A 25,043-nucleotide genomic window follows, 5' to 3' on the forward strand; every position below is an offset into this window, starting at 1 on the left:
GAATGATGACTTCATAGCGGTGCTTCTTCAGATGCTTAAGCGTATATCTGATGCAGTGAAGTGCAACTACTGAGAGAAATCAGCTGATTTGACAAACAACAAAGGCAAACATCTCATTCACACAGTGCTTTTTTGGGGCTTTGTATTTTCTCAGCATGTGACGTGCGTGGTTTTATGCGGGCGTGTGCTAGCTGAGCTCTCAGGCGGCCCTCATGATGAAGCCCAACACCATTATCCATCTTCAATATTTAAAGGTGGGTGAGGAGGGGTGGGGGAGTTGGGGAAGAAGAGCTGACAGCCTCAGGATAGTCAAGGTCAGATGAAGAAAAGCAGCAGCAGAAGTGTGTTGGAACTGATTTGTCCCTGGATGTGCAGGCTGGACGCATCACTTGGTTGGCAGCCAGAGGATATCTGGCTAAAGAGTTAAAACAGAACATATTTCCTTTGTGCTACATATTTAATAAGGCTAAGCATGCAGGGAATTACTTTCCCTCCCACGTTTCCTTTCAGAATGACCCTCTTTACTCGAGCAGCAGCCGACCTTTTCATTTCGTACATTCCTCTTCACGCATTATCGGAAACATACCCATTCTAATGCAGGTCATAAGCCCGACTTTGCTGCCGTGGTGCCTGTGCCGTTGTCGGTAATGTGATTTTCATAGAAGGGTTCGCATGCTTGGAATTTATGGAGGGGTCTTGGTTCAGGTAGCCGAGGTCCACATGACATATTTGTTGTCATGCTTGAAGGAGAGGATTACTGCGGAGGGTAAACATCTGGGAGTAGAACAGCTGCTTATGCTTTGTGGGAAGAATAAAGACTGAAATCAAAGACTGAAAAAAGACCTGACCAGAGTTTGTTAAAGTGTAACTAATTCCCCTAGCCATACAAAAAAGGCTGCCTTTCTTTTTTGGGTCCATCTTAAAGTGGATATATTATGCACATTTCCAGCTCCATATTTTTTATCTCTGGACTCTATTGGAAGTGTTTTACATGATTCACAGTTCCAGTTTATCTTGCACTGGGCCTTAGTGCAATCTCTCAGTTAGGCTACAGTGTGAAAGAAACAGTTTTAAAACATTTTGGGTTGACAAAGTAAAAAAAAAAACCAAACAAACTCCGGTTAAACTTTGCCATATACTTCAGTTTAGTTTGCCACTTCATGCAGTTTCCTGTTGAACTTGTATAACTAGCTGTGAGACTGAAAGTAAAGTGAAAGCCGGCATTACAGACAGGAAGCATTAGATTAAAAGCAATTAAAGCTCTTTAAAGGAAGTGAAGAACAAAAGACACTGTTTGTGTGTCTGATAAATATTTGGTTCTAATCAGTTGGTGAAATATTTTATTAAATTCCTATTATTTTATATTCTGGGCTGTGCAAAGCTGCTTAAAACTAAATACAAACAGCAAAAATATTCAGTCAAGGTATCTCCTAACACTACAAAGCTTGCTTGGCAAGTGATATGGATGGAATGTAAAAATCAAGCCAGTGTGGAAGTACCTTTAACCTGCTAGAATGACCAGCAGGGGGCAGTTGCTCTGGTTTAAAAAGAGCTCCACTTGTATAGTAGACAAAACGACCAACTCTGCTTTACAACCTGTGTAAAGACTTTCCCGGTCAATTCTTAATCTTTGTCATTATAGTTTGAAGTCTTATTACATACAACATAATGTTCATTTTGTAAATTATTGTCCCATTTATACTCAAAAAGGAGGATAAAGCAGGGTATGCTTCACTGTGAGATTGACAAGTCCCTGACCTGGTGCAGTTTCTCAGTTAGATCTGCTTCTCATTTGTGTTACAAATACAAAAATGTACCAAGAGGCTTCACACTGCAGTTGTTATGCAGGCAGGGAGAACAAAACATTGTTTATATATAAGACTGCAAACATGTTTATTTCTGCTGTAAAGTTGAGCATTTTAACACGGAGGTCTGGGGGGTTGTTTTGGAGCCATCATCAGTTGGTCACTGGAGGAAGTGTTTTTTTTTTTTTTTTTAATTACATTTCCGCGTTGACTTTTCTGATAAGATTGCTCAGCTATCATACCTTTGGTTATTATCATTGTCAAGACAGTAGGACCAGTTTTTGTCTGTATTTAAAGCTGCCTTTATAAGCCTATAGGTTTTTCCATGTAGGTACGATTTTATTTTTGGTGCTTCCTTAGGACTAAACCCCCCAACAGCAATGTACAATAATCACATAACAAGTTGTTGTTACTGATGATGATAATGATGATAATGATAATGATGATGATGATGATGATGATGATGATGCTTGAGTGCGTTTTTGTGAATTTCTTTTCCGGCTCCCTCTTCTAAAGAAGTACTCAAATTTAAAATGATATAAAACCAAACTGCATTGCGTACATTCCACTTGTAGCCACTGCGAAATTCCCGAGAATGGCATTCACGCGGACTGGAATGACTGTAATACTATTAGTGAGAGGATAATGCACTGATCTATCTGAACTATCAAGACAATCACACGAGAGCTATGTAAAGACTCGGGACTGATACAAATCTTTTATCTTATATTTAATGTAGATTATTATGGGAAGTTAAAGGTTGCTTGTGGTCTGAGCTTAAAAAAAAAAAAAAAATAGTGGACACTGGGAGGTGGTAGCATAATTTTACAATACTGCCACTGCCTCCCAGTTTATGTCAAACACCGCCGCGGCCGCTGTAGGGCGCAGCGCGGCGCTGCACTGCAAACAGGAGTGGAGACGCGCACCCCGTCTCCATCCTCCGCAGTCTCCTTCTCTCCTGCCCGTCAGACTGACTGAGTGACTTGCAGATCACCACACTGACAACCAAACTAACCTGCTAACTGAGCGGCACCAGCTGATTTCCCCTCATCACGGGGTGAGTTGATATCTGTGTGCGGCTGCTGTTTGTTTGTTTTTTGTTGTTGTTTTTTCTTTAATGTGCTTTGGCGCTCACATAGGGATGCAGAGTGATTGTTGATGGATGCACTTACAGTAATAGTAAGATGAGGGGAGACAACAAAAGAGGCTACTCCTCCTGCACGGGACATCGTTGCGTTTGCGCTCCTGTTTGTGCCGTTTCTCAAAGGCAGCTATGCAAGCATGTCAAATCCTGCAGATCACCGTGCCATGAATGAGATGTTACTTTTATTTCGTATGAGCGTTCGTATGAGGGTGTGTGTGAAAGAGAGGTATTATTTGCAGAACTCTCCTACCTCTGTATTGATGTCCTTGCATTAGTCTGTGCACATACATGCGATTGCTTTCCTCTGCCTGCATGTTTCTTACCATTGTGCTGGCAGGTGAAGTGCCTTTTTCTTGTTGTTGTTGTTGTTGGCATGTGTGTGTGACACAACCTGTCTGACTTTGGCCTTTCCTCTTGGCCTCATTCCAGAGCACCACAGCATGTGAATGGCGACAGAAAGCAGCAGAGTTGTTACAGCAGAGGAGCAGGAGGAGCTCCCTGCCTCTGGAGCTGTCTCTCACCACACACACACCCGAAGTCAGAGCCACATCCAGTTTCAGCCTCTGACACATACATCTCACTGGCAGGCTCCTCGCGCCCTTGCTCACACAAGGAGTCACAGCCACACTCACTTCAACAACACCCCAGCACACACACAGTCGCAGAGGTACGGCTGTCGCCTCACACACAGTCTCTCAGCCATGGCTAAGGGAGAGAGGGGAGTGCAGGGCTCTGAAGGGAAGCCCAGTGAACCTTTGTTTCCCAAAACTTCTCAGCAGGTAAGCAGGTCTGTTTTTGGTGATTTGATTTCTGTTGTGGACAATGCGTGTGTGAGACAAGCCACTAAGACTTACTGAGGTTTTTCAATCTCATCTGGTGTCTTTAAGGCTTGGAATGAGTGTGAATGGCTTGATTGGACAGAGGGGGGGGAAAAAGTTGGAAAATAGCTGGATCTGTTTATTTGCTTATCTGTTTGTGCTTAATCAGCTCCACTGTTCTCCTGTGAACTGTAATCCCTCAGATAACGTGTTCACTGTCCAGAAGCTGATTATTTTTCAAGAGAGAAAAAGTGTTCCCACTGATGGGAAGATCTGCTTGATGAGTGGCTCCTTTTTGTCTGAAATCAGTGAAATTTGGTCGTTACCGCAGCCATTATGGGAAACAATACAGAGAAAATTGGGTTGCCTTATGTGCACCTTTTTCTTTTGCTTTCTTTAACTTTATAAAAGCCGCACGATGAGATGTGTGTGATGAGCGGGTGTGAAGTATGCGAGCCTTTTATTGTGTGGGCTTGCTCTTGAAAGCCGGTTAAAGTATGAGAAGCTGCATTCTCAGATTGTTGGTCCTCGCGATCACATGGCCCACAGGCCAAATGAAAGCTAGACAACCAAGTCCTTACATGGTGTATTGTTCCTTTACGGAGACAGATATCACGTTTTGCAGCGTTTCTCATGCTGTCATCTTAACACAATACCATAATAGTTAGTCATCTATTCTCTGTATTGCTACATTAGCTCAGAGTGTTTAGGGAGAGGTGATTTAACCAGTTCTGCAACTATTTCGTCTCTACCAAACCACTATCAAATATGCAGCGTGTTTTGTTTCATGGAGTTACACCTGATACCTGCTACAACCAAACGACTGTGAAATGGATTGCTCTTTAGGCGGCAGAACTGTGATCTGAATATAATAAACCATGGGTTACTTTTTTAGGACTATAAATGTGAGTTAAAATAACTCATCTTGGATGAGGGATTGAATTTAAATAAATGTAAATTTACAAAACTGGTGAAAATGATAAACAAGCTTAAATTATTAAGCTCACTAAGTAAATGCATAAGAGTTACAGTCAGATTTGCTGTTATAATAACTGGATGAACTGCTTTTGTGTACATTTTAAATTTACACATTAAAAAAATGAGTTGTCTTACACGAGAAAGATCCCCAGTTTGATTCCGGGAGGAGACACGAGCCTGGCCTCAGGGTTTCACAGGCTGGTGTACTCCTTGTGCTGGACCCTAATGTACTGTAACACACCCTAATGTGTGTGTTACGTGAGGCGCTTAAAGCGACACGGGTTACACTAAAGTGAAATGTGTGACTTGGTCTGCTGAAGTTTCAGAGATGCCGACGTGACGGAAAAGTGCAGTGGATGAAAACATCAGCTTTGTAATCATCACCAAAGTGCTTCTTACAGATGTTTGCCACTCTGATTATATCCATTCATATGCAGCATTTTTAAAAGAGAGAATAAATAACTTCTGTGCACCAGTCCATGCTTCGATTTTGGATTAAATCCAAGGGCCTTGAGCCAGTGTCGCTAAGCCTACTGTTGACATTTTAATGGCTTGCTGCCATCACTTTACTTTCATGCTTATAATCCATAATCTGAACGGAGGGCAAAAAAGCTGCTCTTGTTGACACATATAACTGGATTCTCTGATGCGAACCTGATGCCTCAAAAAGTCAAAAAGTCTTTCAGTGACTCAACATCTAAACTGCTTTATGGATCCATTTTTACCAGCTTAACACAAGCATGCATCCACTGAGTGTGTGCATTTTTTTTTTTTTTGATAATATAGCTTAGAAGGCCTGAGCCCCCCCCCACACTTCTTTAATTATCCTCAGTCCTAAATAATTACCCCTCAGTTTCATTAACTTTAGAGATTAGTCTGTCCTTGCCCCTTTGCTCACTGACTGAACTCTGCAAGTGCTCTGTTTTTTTGTTTTTTTTTTCTGTATATATATTTGTGTGTCTATGCTGAATTGTGCGTATGTGGGTTTGTTTGGGCATCCAGACAACAGTAGCAGGGAAATCCTGTTTATCCGCTTTGATGATAAGGACTCAGTAATGAAGGATTGAGTGTAAGATTTTGGAGGGAAAGAAAAAGTGTTTTGAGACAGAGAGAGAAGAAGAGAGAAAGAGAGAGAGAGTATTTTTGCACATCATCAGTTAAGCAGCATTCTCCAGACACCAAAGACTTTGATTTTTTTTTTTTCTCTCCAATTAGGGGTAATTGCAGTGAGAGGAGAAGAAGAGAGAGTTTTGAAGCCGGAACCGCCGCGCAGCCTTTACTTACTTCTGACCCGCTTGTCTTGCGATTGAATAATTACACACCTCCCTCCTGGTAATTGTCGTTCTCCAAACCCCTTCCATATTTTGATGGGGGGGGGAAAGAAGGAGGAAGAGAAAATGTGAGCCGGATAATAACAGTGTGTCAGTAGGGGCTGAGGCTACTTTGGTGATTTACTTCTTTCATGAAGCTCTGAGGGGAGTAGCTGTGGGCCAGCCTGCCCACTAGATGTGTATTGACTCTGTTGTTTGTGTGTCTGACACTAAAGGTTAAACAGTCCAGAAGGAGGAAGAGGGAAAAAGTTGATATGTGTTCACAGCCAGTTGTAAATATTGGGCTCCCTAGACTGCGGTGTCTCGTTGTATTAATGTCTGAAGATGAAAGCTCGCCTTTGCTACACACATGCAAACACACAAATGCACAGAGTCACGTGCCTGATGGTTTTAGCAGAGCACGGGGAAGGAAATGGAGACTCGGTGGGTTTCTCCGGCTCCTCCATAGGCCTCAGTGTCTGCACACATAGACCACAGTGCCAACAACTGGCAGGGGGTCTTCTTCTGATCCTTTATTTTTTTTTCGTTTTTCTTCTTTTCCTTTTTACACACAGACAAATTCCCACATACTGATAAATGAGCAAAGAGAGGGAAAGATAAAGGGAGATGTGATGACCTAAGGCTGCAGTTGGTGGGATGATGCAAATGTTTCTTGGGGAGTGCACTTCATGGCAAAACAGATGTCATATATCGGAGTGTGATGTTTCTTTGCACTGAATCACTGCATCATTGCAGCATGAAGATATAGAGGAAATGCTATTTTTGGAGCGCCAGGAATTTGAAAGGATTCTGATATGAATGACTACAGGACTTCTTCTCTGTGAGTCACACACCTGTTCTGATGACACACCTTCATTTGTGTTGGTGTGTCTGGGAAGAGTTTCTGACTGAAGAATCTCAAGTCCTGCAGTTTCTCTTATTAACAGTGAATCATTCATGTGCATTGGTTAACAACATTTTAAAATATACTTATGAGTATTCCAGTCATGTTCCAGTAATGATATGTGTAATAAATACATACATACTACTGTGATCTAAATATACTGGTGTGTATTGTCACATCTGTTTTCCCAGACTGACCTGAGCCAGAAGTTGTCATTATGCAGCAAATTGTGTTTTGCCATCGGCGGCGCACCCAAGGAAGTGGCTGCCAGCGCCACAGCCTTCTTCCTGCAAATCTACCTGCTTGATGTTGCTCAGGTAAATGCGTTGAAAGTGAATTCCAATAATAAATTGCTGGTATGGAATTTTGTGTCTGTGAGTTCCAATGTGTCCCTGTTGTGCTCTCCAGATTAATGCCTTCCAGGCCTCCATGGTGCTGTTCATCGGTAAAGTCTGGGGTGCAGTGACCGATCCTGTCGTTGGTTTCTTCATTACAAAAAGCAAATGGACCAGGATTGGAAGACTCATGCCCTGGTGAGCCCCGTAAAACCATGCTCCTGTTTCTCTGAAATTCCCGTGTATTTCCAAGAAAATATACAAATACTAAGTAAATTCATAAATGTGTGTTACCTGACTGGACTAAAAGCATGCAGTGCATGAAATGGAAGTTACAGCTATACATTAAAATATCTATAATGATTGCTTTTAGTCCAGAAACCTGTAGAGATTCAGTCTAAATTGTTTATAGAACTATTTACATAAGCTAAAAGGCTTGGGCATGTAATTCGTGGTGTCCTCAGTGAGCACACAGTAAAAAAAAGTAGCTGCTTATGTAAAGGATTATAATTTGTTGACAGACTCTGGGACATACTTTGGTTTGCTCCCACACTCTCAGACATAATATGGCCCCCACATGATGCTAATATTTATGCAAAAATCACAACAAAAACAAGCTGCGTGCTCCAGTTTCAAAATTATTCTCTGACTTGCATCTGCCACCTGAGGGTTGTGCTAGATAAACAGCCATTATGCTTGAATTTGTTGTTCCAGACACTCCCTCTGATTAGCTATACAGCTAGTACACTTCAAGGGCGTGGGGCTACTTTTTTGCCTTTTGATGGGATACAAAAAAACAAAACAAAACATGGACGTTCATCTAGATTAATTTATAAATCATCTGCCTCTTAAATACATTTATGTAACGCAACATGTTCCATTTCTTTTGCTTGATCTGCAACATCAACCTCAGTATCTCAGGGGCTTTGAGTGCAATTTGACTTTGTGACTCTGTAAGTGTGGATTATACAAAGCTATCACCTCAATTTTCATTAATCACCAGTTTCAAAAATCATCCTATGAGCTGCTAAACATGCGCGTCTGTACGTCGAGTATATGTCTTTTGAACACGCTGGCATGACACTTTCTATAATTACACAGGCAGGCAATCTAATGCCTCCTTCATTATAAACCATAGATTAAATGCTGGCTGACAGTGCTGGAGGGGGACCAAGTCAAGTGTGGCCAGGCAGCCACATTCAGTAGCAGACAGATGCTGATGTTAAATCAGCTTTGATTACTCCTGGGAAGCTGTAGGTGTGCATGTGTGTGTGTGTGTGTGTGTGTGTGTGTGTGTGTGTGTGTGTGTGTGTGTGTGTGTGTGTGTGCCCATGTGAACCTGTAGTGTTTGTGGATTTTTAATGTGTGTGTTTAGGTCGTAATTGTGATGGGATGCGTGCAAAGCCTCATTTGGAAAGTCCCCTCTGTCCATTCGGCAGGAAGTGCTTTCCTCTTCTCTCTGGCTGACACATCCACAGCCAGACATTAAGTGATTTGTATCTGTGTCTCAACTTCTTAAGGATGGAGTCTTTTGGCCCCAAATGCCCCCTTGGGTACTGCCATGTTTATTATTTGTGACTGCAGCAAACCGCCATCACTGCGGCAAGCAGAAACCTTAGAAAGAACATTTTTCAGATTGTCTCAGTCAAAGACAAAGTGACAGTCAGGGGACAGTTAGTATTCATTTATTCAAGTAAATGTAGCAGAAAAATGTAAAGTACTCCATTATTAGTAAGTGTCCTGCATTCACGTACCCGAGAGCTGAAAAGTATCATCAGCAAAACTCAAAATGCTACATACTGAGTACTATAAACCCTTATTTTATTCTTAACTGGTGAGCCTCTGTTGACTGCAGTGCCCTTTTTTTTTCATTAGCCGTGACAGCTATCATGCTGACCACAGTATCGAATGGATGGTCAGCAATTGCCTCTCAAGGGCACATCTTCATTTAGAGAACCTATCTATCTAATCTGCAAAGGATATTTAACATCCTTTGTCGGCGTTAGAGCTAATAACCTTGACACCAGATCACAGGCTGGCTAACTGAACTGCCCTCAGCTAGGCTAGTGAGCACTGTGATTAACATAGATGTAGTTTTTGATGGAAAAAAAGATGAATACATGAAACAGAAGCAGGTGGAGCAGATGAACGGTTCCTATATATCACACAGAACCTGTCACATATCTTCACCCTGCAAAGTAAGCTAATTGCTACAGTCACACTAAGGGAAAACAGTGGTTGGAGACGGCAGTATGAACAAAATTATTGCAACCATGTGCAGTTAACTTGTAATCTTGTCGCCTTTGAAATAGTTGCTTTGAAGAAAGGGAGCAAGTCTGTGACTTCTCAGTAAGTTGCTGTCTTCAAAGCAGCTTTGGTGTGTCAAGACAGCGATCAAACAGCAGTAAGACAGAGTCAGTCTGCTGTCAGCTGGTGATTGAATGGGCTCAAGTTTGCGATTGACTGTGATAAATTGACAAAAATCACAAATCTGTTGCCGTTGCCCATGAACTACTGACATTCAGCCAACCAGTTGAGTCCCCTATTGCACAGAGGCTTCCACTCACTGGTGCAGACTGGCTCAGATTGATGGCAATGTGTTGACATTCTGTCTGCATTTATAAATTAGAGAGTGATTATTTGCAAGCCTTCACTGATCTGTCTCAGAGTGATTGCAGCCAGACCGCAACTGTTTGGAGACAGATTGCCTCGCAACAGGCGACCTCTGTGATCACCATGTGCCTTGAAAGTCTGTTAGAAGTTGAAGGTGTTGCATGCTCAGCCTCCGGGCGATAAGTTGGTCGCCTCGACTACTCGAAATTAATCACCAAAAGGAAAAAAAAATTTAACGCAATCACCTGGGAGCCATTGATTTTTACTCTAGTGTGACTGAGCCATCTTTTCAAAGTCATCCATCCCGTGAGACTGCTGAACTCATCCCCCACACTTGAAAACCAGAAAACTGCTTTTTGTCAAAATGGCAAAAATGTTTTCTCTCTTTTTTTTGTAGTATTAGTAGCATATGAGGACTACATTTATCCACAAATAAATTCAGTGGATTTCAAAATAAAATAATTGGAATATCACATAGCGCAGACACGAAATGCTTAAGGAAAGTACACTATAAGTACAGTACTTGAGTAAATGTACTGACTTCCCCACTGGGATATATGAACATGACTAAGCCTAAAATCAACCAAGAAAGTGTAATCTCACCTACACGACCTCTTCCAAATCCCCTCTGCCCACTCTTACATCTTTTAATTAACATGCTGCAAGTGTCCCCGACAAGTCAGTGAGAAGAGAATTCTAAGTGCCTGCACCTTATCAGTCTTCTCTGGTTTAATTAAGGCTGTGCAAATTAGTAGGACAGGTGTGACAGGTGTGTATTCATGCATGGATAACGTGTGAGAGAGTATGCTAGTGTTTGTGTGTGTGTGTGCCTTTGTTGCCTCTCCCCGGACATAGTCATCTTGCAGGAACATTCTAACTGTCCCATTCACCGGCCCCGGGGCCCTTTCATCGCTCCCATGACCAAGCGGTCAATACTGCAGCACCAGCGATGTTAGCCGCCTTTGTTAAAGCAAACAATCAGGAAGAGGGTGAGGTGGCCGGGCTGGATGATGCCAGAAATGACTGTGATCAGCCTCTCTCTACCGCTTTCTCCCACTTTCCTGGCGTTGAGCAGGTCAGAGGTCAGAGCCCCCGTGGGGTTTTGTCACAGTCACCTAAATTATATCGGTCCATTTTTTTTCCACCTGTAGATGTGGCTGTACTTCAGCTATTCCAGTTTGTACCACAGGACAAACTCCATTTGCTGTTTAGAGAAAAGGAGGAGGGTTGATGATATATATTGATGTCTGGAGCCAAGCCACAGTGTCCATCATCCATCATCTGCCGCTTTTCTCTTCATTTTGAAAAACACAGCTGTTCACTTTAACCATAATGACACACGTACTTTGTTTACTTATGAATTATGCATGGCCCGCATAGTGTATCACTCAGAAGTCTAAAAAAAAAAAGGAAAAAAAAAAGCACAACACGGCAGAACTGCTTCATGCTGCGTTTGCATGAGTGTGGGTTACATATTTGTGTGCTTGTGTGTGCAGATCTTTCATGAGGATTTGAAATAATGTGGTATTTCCCTCCCAAAGGCAGATTCCTGCCATGCTTAAAACATAATCATTTAGCACTCAGCTGAACCTGACTGTAATCTGACAGAAATATGAAGTAACAGTGCTGTGAAAATGACAGAGCGCAGCCTCCGTAACACCTACTGTGGCACATTAAAAAGGTGACGATGATGGCTTTGAATTCACTTAGAACCAAGTTTGCCATCTTTTTTTTTTTTTTTATTGCTGGTGTTTTTTAAATACTTTTGCTTCTTTGTGTTTAGTCTTTAAGTATTACATGCTGACATGCTGTTATTTTTCTATAGGATGGTGGGTTGCACACCTTTCCTGGTGATCTCGTACTTCTACCTCTGGTACGTTCCTCCTTTCAGTGGCGGCAGGTTCATCTGGTACCTTGGCTTCTACTGCCTCTACCAAACCCTCATCACTGTAAGTGTGCATGCTCTTTCCGAATTGTGTGTGCTTAAGAAATTCTGATCGGTGTGTGATGCTTCAGGTAACTCAAAGGTACTGCTCGCGCACTACAAGAGAGATGTCAAGTTGAAACGGGAGATAAAAGCTCTGACTGATGCAGCTCACAGATGACACATTATGTAACGTATAGATAAAACCCAGAAAACGTTGGGAATAGCAAAGTTTCAAGTGGGAATGATTACAGTCATCTTATGCAGGATCTAACAGCCCCTCATAGGATTTATGCTGTGATTTGTGAGATGAGCAGCAGATTAGAACCCAGAGCGCTTAAACACCTCACCTCAAAGGGGAAGTGTAGCTATTTAGGTTCCCTTTTGTTATTATGGTCCAAACCATTCCTCTCTCTCTTTCTGCTCTGACTCTGGGGTAACCCATATAGTATGTGCTGCAGAGCATGTAGACCACTGCAGCCACACTGTGGTGAGCTGTAACGGCATGTCATTCTAACTACTTGATAAGTATACGGTCAGTCCTGCCAGGAACCTTTGCTGGATAAATGCTGGTTGCCGCTTTTAGTCGCCCTTCATTGTCTCTGCCTGTGTGTTTGTGTGAAGTTTTCTGGGAAAGAGCAGCTGTTATCACTCAGACGGTCACAGTCTGTAAACAGAGGTTAGAATTCAGCTTTTCCTTTGTTTATGCAATCAACTAATAATAAGTTTCCATCCAATTAATCAGTTCCCACTTACCTGTGGGAAGGTTCGGTTCTCTGAGAGTTTGCATCCAGTAAAAGCCCCGTAAATGACATGCTGTGTAGGAGCAATGGCTGCAAAAAAAAAAAAACGGTCACATTTATTTTCGTTGTGGCTATGCATACTCATTTGGCCACAGTGCTGACTGAGCCCTTGTGTAAATTACAAAGTGAAGCAGGACTCGGTTTGTTCGCCTTCTCTCTGGGAGAGGTGGTGAGGAAGGAGAAAACAGATCTGAGGTTGGCCAGCATGGAAACTGCAGCAATTGCTGTTGATATTTATATACAGTGTATATTTTTCTTCAGTGTTTTCTCTGGAATTTAAAGAAAGAAGGCATTAAAGGGTGTTCCCGTTTGACTATGAGCCAGATTTTATTTGTAACAGTTTAGCTGGACTACATTCATTTTTTGAATATGTAGACTTGATAAAAAAGATGGACATCACTGGCCACTGTGACATCAGCCATTGTTTTTGTTGGCTCCTGTTTTAATGCCTCAAGTTTAGCATCTTGTTTTTTTTGTTGTTGTTTTGGAGCCAGAAGTGACCAAATTTAGATGAGATGCCAGCAAGCCTGGCTAGCAAAGTAATAATAATAATAATAAGTAATAATAATGATAAAAAACAAACAGAAAACAAACTAGAATTTTACTCATCAAACCTGGACTGACTCCATGGCCAGGCCATATTATTTGTCAGATAATTACAGTAAAATTCTCCAAAAGAGACCAACAGTGCAAACACTGAACTAAAAGGAGGTTTATTTCAGTGACTTCAGTTAGCTGAGGTGGAGACTAGCAGACGGCCAGCAGCTACACCCATAGACATATATGCGTAGACATATACAGAAGTGTGTGAAGTTTTACATCCTGTAGATATATATTCTTTATATATATACGAAGATGTATTTATGTCTATGGCTACACCCACATGGGTTGGCATCCACCTGTCACCCAAAGCAGCCACACCCCTAAATTTTTTAATTTTTCAACCTGTAGCTGCTTCTTGGTTTAAATGCTAACATCAGCATGCTAACGTGCAGACATTTAATTCAACATAAAGATTTAAGGAAGAGGGGAATCTGTTCAGATTTTCTAAATATGATCTAAAGCAATCAGGTAAAAAATTAAAGTCTGGAAGTGATGATGGCACTGTGAGAAAAATTAAGAGATACCAGGGTTATTTATATTCATTTTAAAGCAAACATTAACATGCTTACTTCTTTTTATGGCTAACTATCCGTTAGTTTTTCAGACACACCACTCAAAAATGTCCACCTCATGTTGGTGCCTGAGGGTAGGAGACTGCTGTCATTATGATTCATCTTCTGGGGGCCACAAATGTCTGCACAAAATTCAGTTGTAACTGGTTCGGTAGTTGCTGAGATATATTTTGTTCTGCACCAAAGTATTGCAACCTTCTGTCATTGCCATCCCTAGAAACCGGCTGCTAAAAATAAAATAAAAATACCTTCATTATTGTTTCCCCTCCTCGGGAGACTTATGCAACTGTTTGACTGTCTGCTCATTTCTGTTTCTCCCATAACTGTGTCTTGTTGCTCCTCTTCAGTGCTTCCACGTGCCTTATTCTGCTCTCACCATGTTCCTGAGCACGGACCAGAAGGAAAGAGACTCAGCCACTGCCTACCGTAAGTTATAATATGCACAAAGTTCCTAACGCCCGCAGTGCTGAATTAATCTTTGCTGTAGCGTTTCACTTGCATGCTTTTTGAAGTACTGCAACTGAGAGCTGGATCTTTGCTCGTGTGATGACAGGAATGACAATGGAGGTCCTGGGGACGCTTGTGGGCGCTGCCATCCAGGGACAGATTGTGGCCAGCGCTCACACTCTGAAGCACTGCCCTACCAACAACATGTCGGCCGGTTACCTTGGCAACAGCAGCGGGGCAGAGATAGTCAAGAGCCTGGTGCACTCCAAGGAGTACCTGTCACATGCTGTAAGTATTACTGTGCCAAGCCAGGAAGCCAGGTGTGCTAAAAGTAGGCCAAAGAGTTGGTTTGAAAATAACTTCTCAGGGCAGTTATGCAAAATATTAGAGGTTGAAAAAAGCAGTGGTGAGTGAAAGGGAGCACTGTTGAAAATTGGCTCCATATTTACTGTCTCCAGGTTCTTACATCCAAAACTTCATGTTTTAACCCCTCGGATTGAAAGGAGATGTCGCCGTTTGATATCTGAACCTCGCACCCTGAGCCAGCTTCCCGCTCATCACCACAAAGGGGGTTCCTCCCTCACATCATACGCCAGGTGTTGCCCTATTGCACTGAGGGGTCTCCACAGTCTGCAAGTCATTAGGCTTATTTATGTCTCACCCAGAACATTTGACGCCACCTTAGATACAGTGTGCTGAAAATATTGGTGTTTTATTTGAAGGCGAGGGCAGCTTAGCTTATAGTTGGAAAAGGGGGGGAAAGGGACACATTCATGCCCACATTTCCGTTTGCAGAACTGTGAATAAACTGAGAATCCATCATGAGACTTTTTGTGAAGATGAAACAAGCCAGAGTCAAAACTGCCCCGCATTGGATTTTGGCTTGCACCGCAGCTATTTGGGCTTCAAATGGTTCTTTTTCAATGGATTTTGGGTGAACCCGATCAGGGTATCCCAAAGCCTCTGCAGCCACCCGCTACATTCCTCCGTGGTTGCTGGTGAGGGTGGCACACTGTCTGGGCAAACTCCGTCTGCCCTCAGAAACAGGGAGTGTTTGATGTGCATAAATAATAATGAACTGCTGGGCTGAGCCGCATGGAAAAATAGCAAACAAACAGAGGTTGTTTAAGGCAGAGCAGTTCCTGTCGGTTTACAGCTTTAAACGTCTGTATTTTGGGATACGGATCTACTTGAGGTTTCTTCCTGTTCCTGCTTGTATTTGGATAGCAAAATGCGCACGGCTCCACACAGACGTCACAGGCAGTGAATCGCACACTGATGAGTGATAGTGAGAAAGAGTTGAAGAAAATAAAAAGCAATGTAGGGTAAAAACTGCGGTAATTTGTTTCCAAAATGGATGTATAGCATGATAAAAAGAAAACTGTTAAATTTTTTAGGGCACTATGAATTAAAGATTGCAGAAAGTCTAAGAATAGACTGGATGGTACTGGGTCTGTGTAACGAGATGGATAGACGGCGACATTGCTGAGCGTTTGTTCTTTCTCTCTGCAGAAGCAGGTGTACACGATAGCTGCCGGCGTCATAGGAGGAGTATTTGTCATCTGCACTGTGGTGATGTTCCTGGGAGTCAAAGAGAGAGACGGTGAGGATTTCATTTTTGTGCGATTACCTGCTAATCAGCATGTTAATTGACAAAACACTGTTCATCAGCTGTAATAGTTGATTAATCATTTAAAGGACAGTCTGTAGAGCCTATTGGCTCTCGTCAGGCTGGAAAAGGTTATGGAAACATCTCCAATGACTGTGTAAGAATAGACACAACCAAATCACTCGTAGTCTGGGAGGTCTCAAAGGAACACAGGGTAAACTTGTCAGCAGCTAAAGCCCTCCATCCCCCATCAGGAGAACAGTGATCAGCAGTGGGGTGCTGGGCAGGGCTACAAGGAGAAAGCCAATGCTCTCCTAAAAGAACCCTGCTGCTCATGTGCAGTTTGCTAACAGGCACGTGGACAGGCTGCTCGAACGATGTTTTGTGGACAGACGAGACCAAGATTGAACTTTTTGGTTTTAAATGAAAAGCTTTATGTTAAGAGAAAGGAAAACAGCGCATTCCACCATAAGAACTGTATCCCATCTGTGAAACTAGGCTGTAGTAGTGTTCTGGACCCATGATTGGCATCACGGATGGAACAACGAATTATGAATTCCACTTGGAAAGGAAAAGGCCCCCAGATATGTAATATTAAATAAATGTCCTTAATAAATAAGTTTTTAAATCTAATATTTGTGTCTAATTTGTTCAATTAGATTCTCTTTTTTTTTTACTTTTAGGAATCTTGTGATATTTATGGGAAAAAACAGCATTCATCTCAAAGCGTTCAAAAAGCCTTTTCCCCACACTGTAATTCACTGAGGGCCCCGAGGAACTATTTCAATATTGGAAAGCATTTTGGATTAAACCAGTTCAGCTGAAACAAAATTGGTGCCTGAAAAACACCCCTTTGTGTTAGTGCTCTAAAATACATACGTCATAACTAGACTTTTGTTGCAAGTTAAAAAAAAGAACAAAATGTAATATAACCCTTTTTATAAACTGGTAACACAATGCTTAAAGGTACAGGAATATGTAATAACATATGTGCTGGGCTACATCCTGAAGACAGATCTGATCATGTTAGCGCTCACTCTTTGCTCTTTACTATAAATGACACGTCTAAGTGAGACGAGCACAACCCACTGCAATGCAGGGGCTATTCCAGTACTTCCAGTGAGCAAATCTATCAGCTTTCCCTTGCTGCATGTTATTTGATATGCTGCTTTTTCTAATTCCTCATGTAACTCTTTCAGATCCATATGCCCCGAAGACCGAGAAGCAGGTCTCTTTCCAGCAGGCCTTCATCCTAGTGATGAGACACGGGCCATACCTCACTCTCACCGCTGCATTCCTCTTCATCACTGTCGCCATTCAGGTAAATTTATTGACGAAGCACTTCTCAGTCATGACAATTGGCCTTACAGTAAATGGAGCCGGTCCGGGTCCTTACAGGCGTGGGAGAATTGCTGGTGCTCAATGTTGATTTGATCAGCACAGAAGAGCACTTACTGAAAGCTCATAGTTTTTAAGCGTGTTGTAAGTCTCAGGGCTACTGGGAGTGATACCAGCAGTGCAGTCTTGCTTTTTGTTTATCACGTGTGCATCCGTTTTTGACACCTCACTTTAACGCTGTTTAAATTATTGCAAACTTGTCAAAGTTTGCATCAGGTCTACTTCTGTCTATTTCATAGTTCCTTTCATCTCAGAGGAGGTGTCAGCTGTCTTCCGCTGGTGCTCCAGAGCAGGAATAAATCCCCACAAAACACTGTCAGCAGCTTCTGCAGTCACTTTATTTGGTGCTCAGCATAACAAGAGTGCACAGCCCGAGTGCTGAATAGACAAGACTGAATATCTGAACGTTTGATTTGTGGTTTTTACAGCTGATCCAGAGCAACTTTGTCCTCTTCTGCACTTATGCTGCCGACCTGAGGGATCACTTCCAGAATATTGTACTGACCATCCTGGTGAGTAACGTAACCAGCTGTAACAACGTGTATTTTAACTACTGTGTACTGCAGGGATGCCTACTTTGATCTTAAGTGGGCCAGATTCTGCTTTTCTGCTTAACTACATATTATTTTCCCTGAGATATCTTCATATAAGGTAAAAGGTGCAGTTTCAACAGCACGTTTTTGCACATGATAAAGAAATGCTGCTGTAGTAACTGAAAGAAATCTGTCAGCATGGCTCTTATACAGAAATTGCCCAGACTGTCCTGTAACTATAAAACAAAAAGTCTTTACTCTATTCTTTTTACTGTTAACCCACTGTAAAAAAAAAAAAAAAAAAAAAAGAAAGAAAAGAAAAGAAAGAAATTTCTATAGTAGACAAAGAATCTGTCCAAATTTGGTTGGGCGAACAAGTTATTTTTATAGGTGTAAAAAGAAAAGATGTTGATGCTGAAGCATTTCTTGAAGTTTCTGAGCTGCTTGTGTAATCTTTCCTGAAATTCTTTGGTAGAGTTGGCCTTCCTATTGGTAATTTAGCATCTCCTACAAAATAAAAGACTATTATTTAAGTAGGTTTGTTGAAAGTTTTATTTTGAAAGAAAACAGATTTCCTGCTAACGCTATCACATTCCATTGGTACTCAGTCTATAACTAGGCGCATTCTGTTTGCTCAGTATGACTTGGAACTGTATCCCAGTAAGTGTATGTCTTTGGACTGTGGGAGGAAACCGGAGTACCTGGAGGAAACCCACGCAGACACGGGCAGAACATGCAAACTCCACACAGAGAGAAAGAGGCCTGGGCCAAGGTGGAATCGAACCCAGGCCTTTCAAATGTTATTCTGAAAGGCCCAAAGACATGCACTTACTGGGTTAGGTTAATTGGCCACTCTAAATTGCCCATAGGTGTGAATGTGAGTGTGGATGGCTGTCTGTCTCTCTGTGTTAGCCCTGCGACAGGCTGGCGACCTGTACAGGGTGTACCCTGCCTCTCGCCCTACGTTAGCTGGGATAGGCTCCAGCCCCCTCGCGACCCTGAATAGGATAAGTGGAAGTGAATGGATGGATGGATGGATGGATGGATGGGTGGATGGATGGACTTGTCACTGTGAACCTACGAAAGAAGAACACACAACGAGTCGGCTGTCAAGACAAGAAACACACAGAATATGGAAGAAAACACCAACTCAACCATCCAAAGAGGAAACCCTTCTCCAAAAGAAGGAACTTCAATGGACATTGGCAGACCCATGACAAGAAGTATGCATAAGAATCTTCAAAACCCCAATTCAAACCCCAGAGAAATGAACCCTGGACCAGGTGAAGGGACTTCATCGACCGCTGTCAGACCCAACACAAGAAAAACACAGCAAAAGCCAAACCCCAGACAAAGAAACCCTGGACCCAGCAAAGGGACTTGGCATCATCAGGCCAATCCCAACTTCGGACCCAATGATGGCAGACCTCCATGTAATGAGAAAGAGGAGATCACTATCCTGAGATCTCAACAGCAGCAGTCTCTGTACATGCAGCAAACCAGTCACCACAAAATGGTAGCTGCAAACCACAAAGCTGCCAAGTACAGGGTCCAGCTGAATTGGGTTCAGCTGCAGTTAAACTGTTGCAGACAAAATGCAGAGAACACAATTCAAGTTCTCCAAGCAAAGCTGGAAGAGGCTCACAGGAACAGACCCGAGTCTTACACAGAGGAGCCTTTCATACCTCAGCTGAGTGAAGCTCCTACCTAAGGCCCTGCTAACACAAAAGATGTTGCAGGTAAGAATCCCATAACCGCCCAACCAGATGAGACCTTTGATGCACTGGGGGTACTGAGCAGCCACCCTGCTGCAGAGCTGCGTGTGGAGGCTTCAGCACAAACCATGGAGGCTCCACACACAGACTCTGTAGAATTCAAAGCAACCAGAGAGGCTGACTTAGAGATCCAGTGCAAGAAACAGCAAGAGCAGACTGACCAGCTCCAGGAGCAGCTCCTCAAAGCTCAGAAACAGCTTGAAGAGGAGGCTGCAAAACGCAAAGAAGAAGAGAGAGCCCGCTGTGAAATTGCAGAGCTCAAAGCTAAGCTCTGCACCAGTGAGGCCCTTCATGAACCAAATAATCTGAAGGTACAAAACTTCAAGCAAGAGCTGGAAACCACCAAAGCTTCCTACATGGAAATCGTGGAGAAACAAAAACAGGAGAACATGAATGATCCTGAGGTCCCAAGTGAGACACTGCAGGAGACTCCAACAAGAGAAAGAGGCCAATGTTCCCAAACTAGATGGTCCAGAGGAAATACCCAAAAAGAAGAAGAAGTGAAGCTGGCTGCTTAAACTATTCACTTGTGGTAGTGCAGCTTCCATGCAATCTCCTACATAATCTCATTAGTATACAACTAAATATCAAGAGCAAATAACTATTCACTTTGCTCCCCCCCCACCGGTCATGGCAGATAGCTGCCCCTTCCTGAACCTGGATCTGCCGAAGGTTTCTTCCTGATTAAAGGGAGTTTTTCCTTCCCACTGTCGCCAAGTGCTTGCTCACAGGGGATCGTCTGATTGTTGGGGGTTAATTCAGTTCAGTTTCATGTACAGTACCAGTCACCCATATGGACATACTCATTCAATCATATAAAAGGGTGGGTGTGTCTAAACCTTTGACTGGTAGTTCAGTAGAATTATCAATCAAATAATATGCCTTGCTCAGTGGTTAGTGTTTCTAGTAAGAGTCAACCTGTTTTGGTCATTGAAATTCTACCTGATCATTTTTATCCTGATCATTCATTAGCATGTATCTGTGTGTGTGTGTGTGTGTGTGTGTTACTCACTGACAGCCAGTTAATGGAGCTTGCTAACACTGCTAGCTAGCATTTTAACTCCATTCAAAGATGGTCACTTTAGACTCCAGAAAACAACTTGGCGGTGGCAAAAATGCCAAATCTGAAGCTTCAAAATGTCAATATGCAAGCAAATAGGATTTTATCAGTCTCTCACATGTGGTGGATTTGTGGTCCACTCTTCTTTATGGAATTTTTATTATTTCATTGAGGTTTGCAGGCATTCATTTATGCAGGGCTCTCTTAAGGACCCACCACAGAATTTCAAACAGGTTGAGGTCTCAACTTTGACCGGGTCATTGTAACTGCTTAATTCTTTCTTTTCTTGCTGTGCTTGTGATCATTGTCCTGTTTCATGATCTATTTCCCAGTGTTGGACAGATTTGACTCTAGAATACTTTGATAGAGTTCATTGTTGACTCAATGACTGCAGTCACATGCTGTTTTATTCAAATGCAGTGCATTATGACAGTGTAATGACTAGGGGTTTTCCTGGCAAATAATTTATTAATCAACTAAACAAGGGGAAAAAATTTGACTAACCGACTAGTCTAAAGCTAAGAAGCACTTAGATATCAAACAAAAATTTATGCCTGTTTAATGAACAATGTCAACTGGACTGGTGACTGGACTTCTTTTTGTTTCTTCAAATTGTTTCAACTCTCATCCAAAAGGCTTCTTCAGTTCTCAAACCAAAAGGTGGAGAGACCCAGGTATTTAAACCCCAGTGAGCGTAGTCCCCTGGAGGTGGTTGTAACCCACTATTGTTCATGTGCATAATCACATGCACCAAAGTGTGAAAGGATGCGTGGGTCATTACAATCAGTGGTTTTGGGTAAAACCAATTTGGGACTTCGCCCCATTGTATCAAGTGACCTACTGAGGTCACCTGAAGAAAGGTGTGAATGGGGGTTGAGGCGCCTGGGGAGGGAGCTCAAGACAGCACTGTAAGCAGGGGAAAGTTGGTTACGTAATCCACTTCCTCTGGTCAATGATGGTTGCTCACAGTGACGCTTTTTTTACTCCTCCTTCAACCCTTTGAGGTGTACAGTCACATATATATGATCATTCTGAAAAATATTTATTGCCTTATGGTCACTTGTATTACGTTACATCAGGAATTCCCAAAGTAATGTGCATGCACCCCTAAGGGTGCACAAGCTGCCTCTAGACACTGCACAATAGGCATACTACAATACCAGTCAAATTATGTTATAATTACTAATATTTTGTTCATAATATTGTGTTCAGTATTGTGAGATATTCATCAAATATAAACACAAAAATGTATAAAGGATCATTTGTAAATTTTTGCTATACACAATTTCTAGCTATCAGGTTACAATACCGTTTTCAAAATTTGGTTATTTAGATCATGAAACATAAAAAAAAACAGGCAAAACCTGTAGATGAAATATTATTTGAAAAGGCAGAAAAGATTTAACAGATGATAGCCTATCACTTGTAACAGTTGTATATTCTGGAGTCTTCATGGATTTTGCTATTTTGCTGACTATAAAGACTAAATACAAAGATTAATCACCATGCAATAATTATAGTTGGATTGACTAGCTAACGACATAACCTACGTAAGTGGCTAATGTTGCGGTTGTGTCCTTTTGGGTGTGTCCCAGTGATTTACATGAGGTGCTGGCTGACAGAAATATAAAATGTGATTTTTTTTTCTAACCAACTAGTACGTCTGGTACTGCCTAGTGACAATAGTGACGATTAATCATCTATTTGACTAGTCACACATATCCATAGTAATGACAGTGTAATATGTCATGTTTCGAAGTTCATCTGAGGTTGTATTTCCCTCTTTTTAAGACCACAGTGTTTACCTACTATGTACTTTAATACTTTGGTGTAGTAGGAATGGGCAGGGGGGGGCGGGCTTTATCAGTAGGAAAAGCTGTAAAATCTATGAAAATACAGTTAAAAGTCCAAAATCATTCACATTTTCCAATGCCGTCCAGTGGGCCGGATTGAAGTTTTTGCTGGGCCAATTCTTGCCCCCAGGCCTTATGTTGGGCATCTCTGGTGTAATGGATATTTTATTTTTGAATTTCAGCACTATTTTTTTACACCTTTTAAGCAGCTGTTTCTGATTGGAAAAAGATAATTTTATGTAAGGAATATTTAAATTAAATTAAATAAACACCTACATATTTACATACTTAGAGTGACCCTCCGAGATGTCAGTTTCTAAGCATATTTAAATGCTGACCAATCTTGCCTAATAATATTGTTTCTTTTGTAAGTTCTACCTTAACTTACCATACTGAGTTGCATTATCGGCTTGCACTTGTCTACTCAGGTATCTGCAGTGATAAGCATTCCTCTGTGGCAGTGGTTTCTGCAGAGATTTGGGAAGAAGACAGCAGCTTTTTGTGGCATCACTGTGAGTACATTGCTTTTATTGTTGTAGCTTTCAACTTTGATCATCACACTTTTTATTTGTGCCATCGTGTGGATGAACTTGGAAGTGTTTGTCTCAACCACAGAAAACAGATTTGAAACATTTTCAGAAAGTTTAATAAGGGATGTTTGAAAATTATTTCCCTCTCTAGTGGATCCTGCCCTTCACGTTGATGTTGGTGTTCATCCCTAACGTCATAGTGGCTTACGTCGTGGCTGTCTCCTCCGGACTCAGTGTGGCTGCGTCACTCCTCATGCCATGGTGAGACTCAACATTTCAGAGGAAATACACTCATCAACATGAATAAAGTGTAAATATTTGTGCTAAATCAGCAGACACCAGCACAGAGTTTATGCCTCTGGTACAACTACAATAAACTGAAGACTGTGTTGCCTGCTGGGTCTTAGTTCTTAGATTTTAAAAGCCCTGTAGTGAACTGTCCCGTGAGTGTCCCTGCCATCTGCTAACTAACGTAAGTTTGAAGCCCCACCCCCACCCCCTCGCTATAAAGGATTAAATTAAAACTGAAATCCCCTAAGCCTCTGATATTGTTTATCTAAATTCAACCCTGCTATATGTCTGCTCTGCTGTTCATTTTAATCCCCTTTGATTTGATGCAAAATGTCATTAGTCAAGCCATTCTGTCAGAGGGCCCTGACCGCTCACCAAGGTCATGCCACGGTCATGAAATGATGTCATTTTTAAGAATTAGAGGCGGCGTCTACTATAAATCTCCCATACCATCACAGAGCCCCTGCAGAGGTATCGCTACATCTGTTTTCCAAGCATTTCTAAGGCTCTCGGTGCTCCTCACTCATCTCCTTTCCCCTCCCTTTAAACCCAAATTACAGTCTCCCGAGGGGGCCTGTTTATTTTGGAAGGGGCTGATTGTTTATCCTGTCCCGCCCACTGCTCATCATCTAATCGTGTTATTAGCTCTGTAATTTTGGCCCACCGGTATATCAGAGCTCTGACCTCACATCGCTGTGCGCTAGCATCGTGACTGCATGTGCAAGATAGCTAAAGTAAGAGCGTGAGGGAGGTCTTAGGCACACATCAGCTTAAAGTTTTACCATGTGTCACAGTGAGCATTTAAGACAGACGACACATGCTTACTCAGCTCTGCATGGGTGTGTTTTGTGTGTGTGTGCGTGCGCGCCTTCAATCCAGGTCTATGTTGCCAGATGTGGTGGATGACTTCAGGCTGGCCAACCCCTACTGTAAAGGCCATGAAGCCATCTTCTACTCCTTCTATGTCTTCTTCACCAAATTCGCCTCTGGGATCTCCCTGGGAGTGTCCACCCTCTGCCTGGAGTAAGTCTGTATTACATTTGCACGATTAACTCAAGCACTGCATGATGTTCTGTGTCTGCACTCAGCATGTCATGATACCTCACAGAAATGCATTAACCCTGGTCTGATGTATAATTCATCACACGAAAGGTGTCGAGTTTGCTCATTTGCAGGGTCGCAGAATCAGGTGTGATGTTGATTTCCTGCAACGTGTTTAAATAGACTCTCTCCATCTTTGCGTGAAGGTTTGCAGGGTATGACACTGGCGCCTGCAAGCAGCCTCCTCCTGTGGTGTACACCCTGAAGCTGCTGATCGGTGCCGCCCCAGTGGCTTTCATTGTCACAGGCTTGATGATCCTGCTTTTCTATCCCATCAGCGAAGACGTACGGCTTAGGAATAAACTCTGCCTGGAGGAGCTAAGGTGAGTAGACTTCTTAAATGAAAGAGAACAAAATCTATCACCTTTCAGCTCTGTACTGACTTTTTAAGAATATAGCAGCAAATAGAACTAAATGAAGTGCAAAGATCTCAAAACTGGACTCAAACACTGTATTTGACTCTAACAGGAAACAAAGCATCGGCTCCAGAACGGTGGAAGATTTGAGTAACGTGTGACCTGAACTTTGAATGGAGTGAACACATGAAGCCATGGATTCCAGTAATGCGGCTGGAAAGTTGCTCACTAGTGTATATTACACTGCTAAATAGATTTGATGTAAACATTTTTGTTATGTT

General features: G+C 42.2%; 1 protein-coding gene across 1 annotated transcript; it reads left to right on the top strand.

The window, feature by feature from the left end:
* The first annotated feature begins 2,727 nt into the window (after positions 1-2,727).
* Positions 2,728-25,016, top strand: mfsd2b (MFSD2 lysolipid transporter B, sphingolipid). The gene is made up of 15 exons (XM_030720852.1): positions 2,728-2,862; positions 3,379-3,728; positions 7,151-7,276; positions 7,368-7,492; positions 11,733-11,856; positions 14,157-14,235; positions 14,363-14,544; positions 15,769-15,859; positions 17,065-17,186; positions 17,692-17,775; positions 22,913-22,996; positions 23,166-23,275; positions 24,185-24,328; positions 24,553-24,729; positions 24,875-25,016. The coding sequence occupies exons 2-15, from the start codon at positions 3,396-3,398 to the stop codon at positions 24,921-24,923; spliced, it is 1,830 nt and encodes a 609-aa protein (XP_030576712.1). The 5' UTR covers positions 2,728-2,862; positions 3,379-3,395; the 3' UTR covers positions 24,924-25,016.
* The last annotated feature ends 27 nt before the right edge of the window (positions 25,017-25,043 follow it).

The sequence above is a fragment of the Archocentrus centrarchus genome, chromosome 24, assembly GCF_007364275.1.
Source record: "Archocentrus centrarchus isolate MPI-CPG fArcCen1 chromosome 24, fArcCen1, whole genome shotgun sequence".
NCBI lineage: Eukaryota > Metazoa > Chordata > Actinopteri > Cichliformes > Cichlidae > Archocentrus > Archocentrus centrarchus.

Bases quoted from the DNA above. Each gene is read 5' to 3' on its own strand.
- mfsd2b (XM_030720852.1), top strand. From the start codon at position 3,396: ATGGCGACAGAAAGCAGCAGAGTTGTTACAGCAGAGGAGCAGGAGGAG. The intron at 14,545-15,768 runs GTAAGTATTACT...TTCTCTCTGCAG, and splicing joins AGGAGTACCTGTCACATGCT to AAGCAGGTGTACACGATAGC. The intron at 17,776-22,912 runs GTGAGTAACGTA...TTGTCTACTCAG, and splicing joins ATATTGTACTGACCATCCTG to GTATCTGCAGTGATAAGCAT.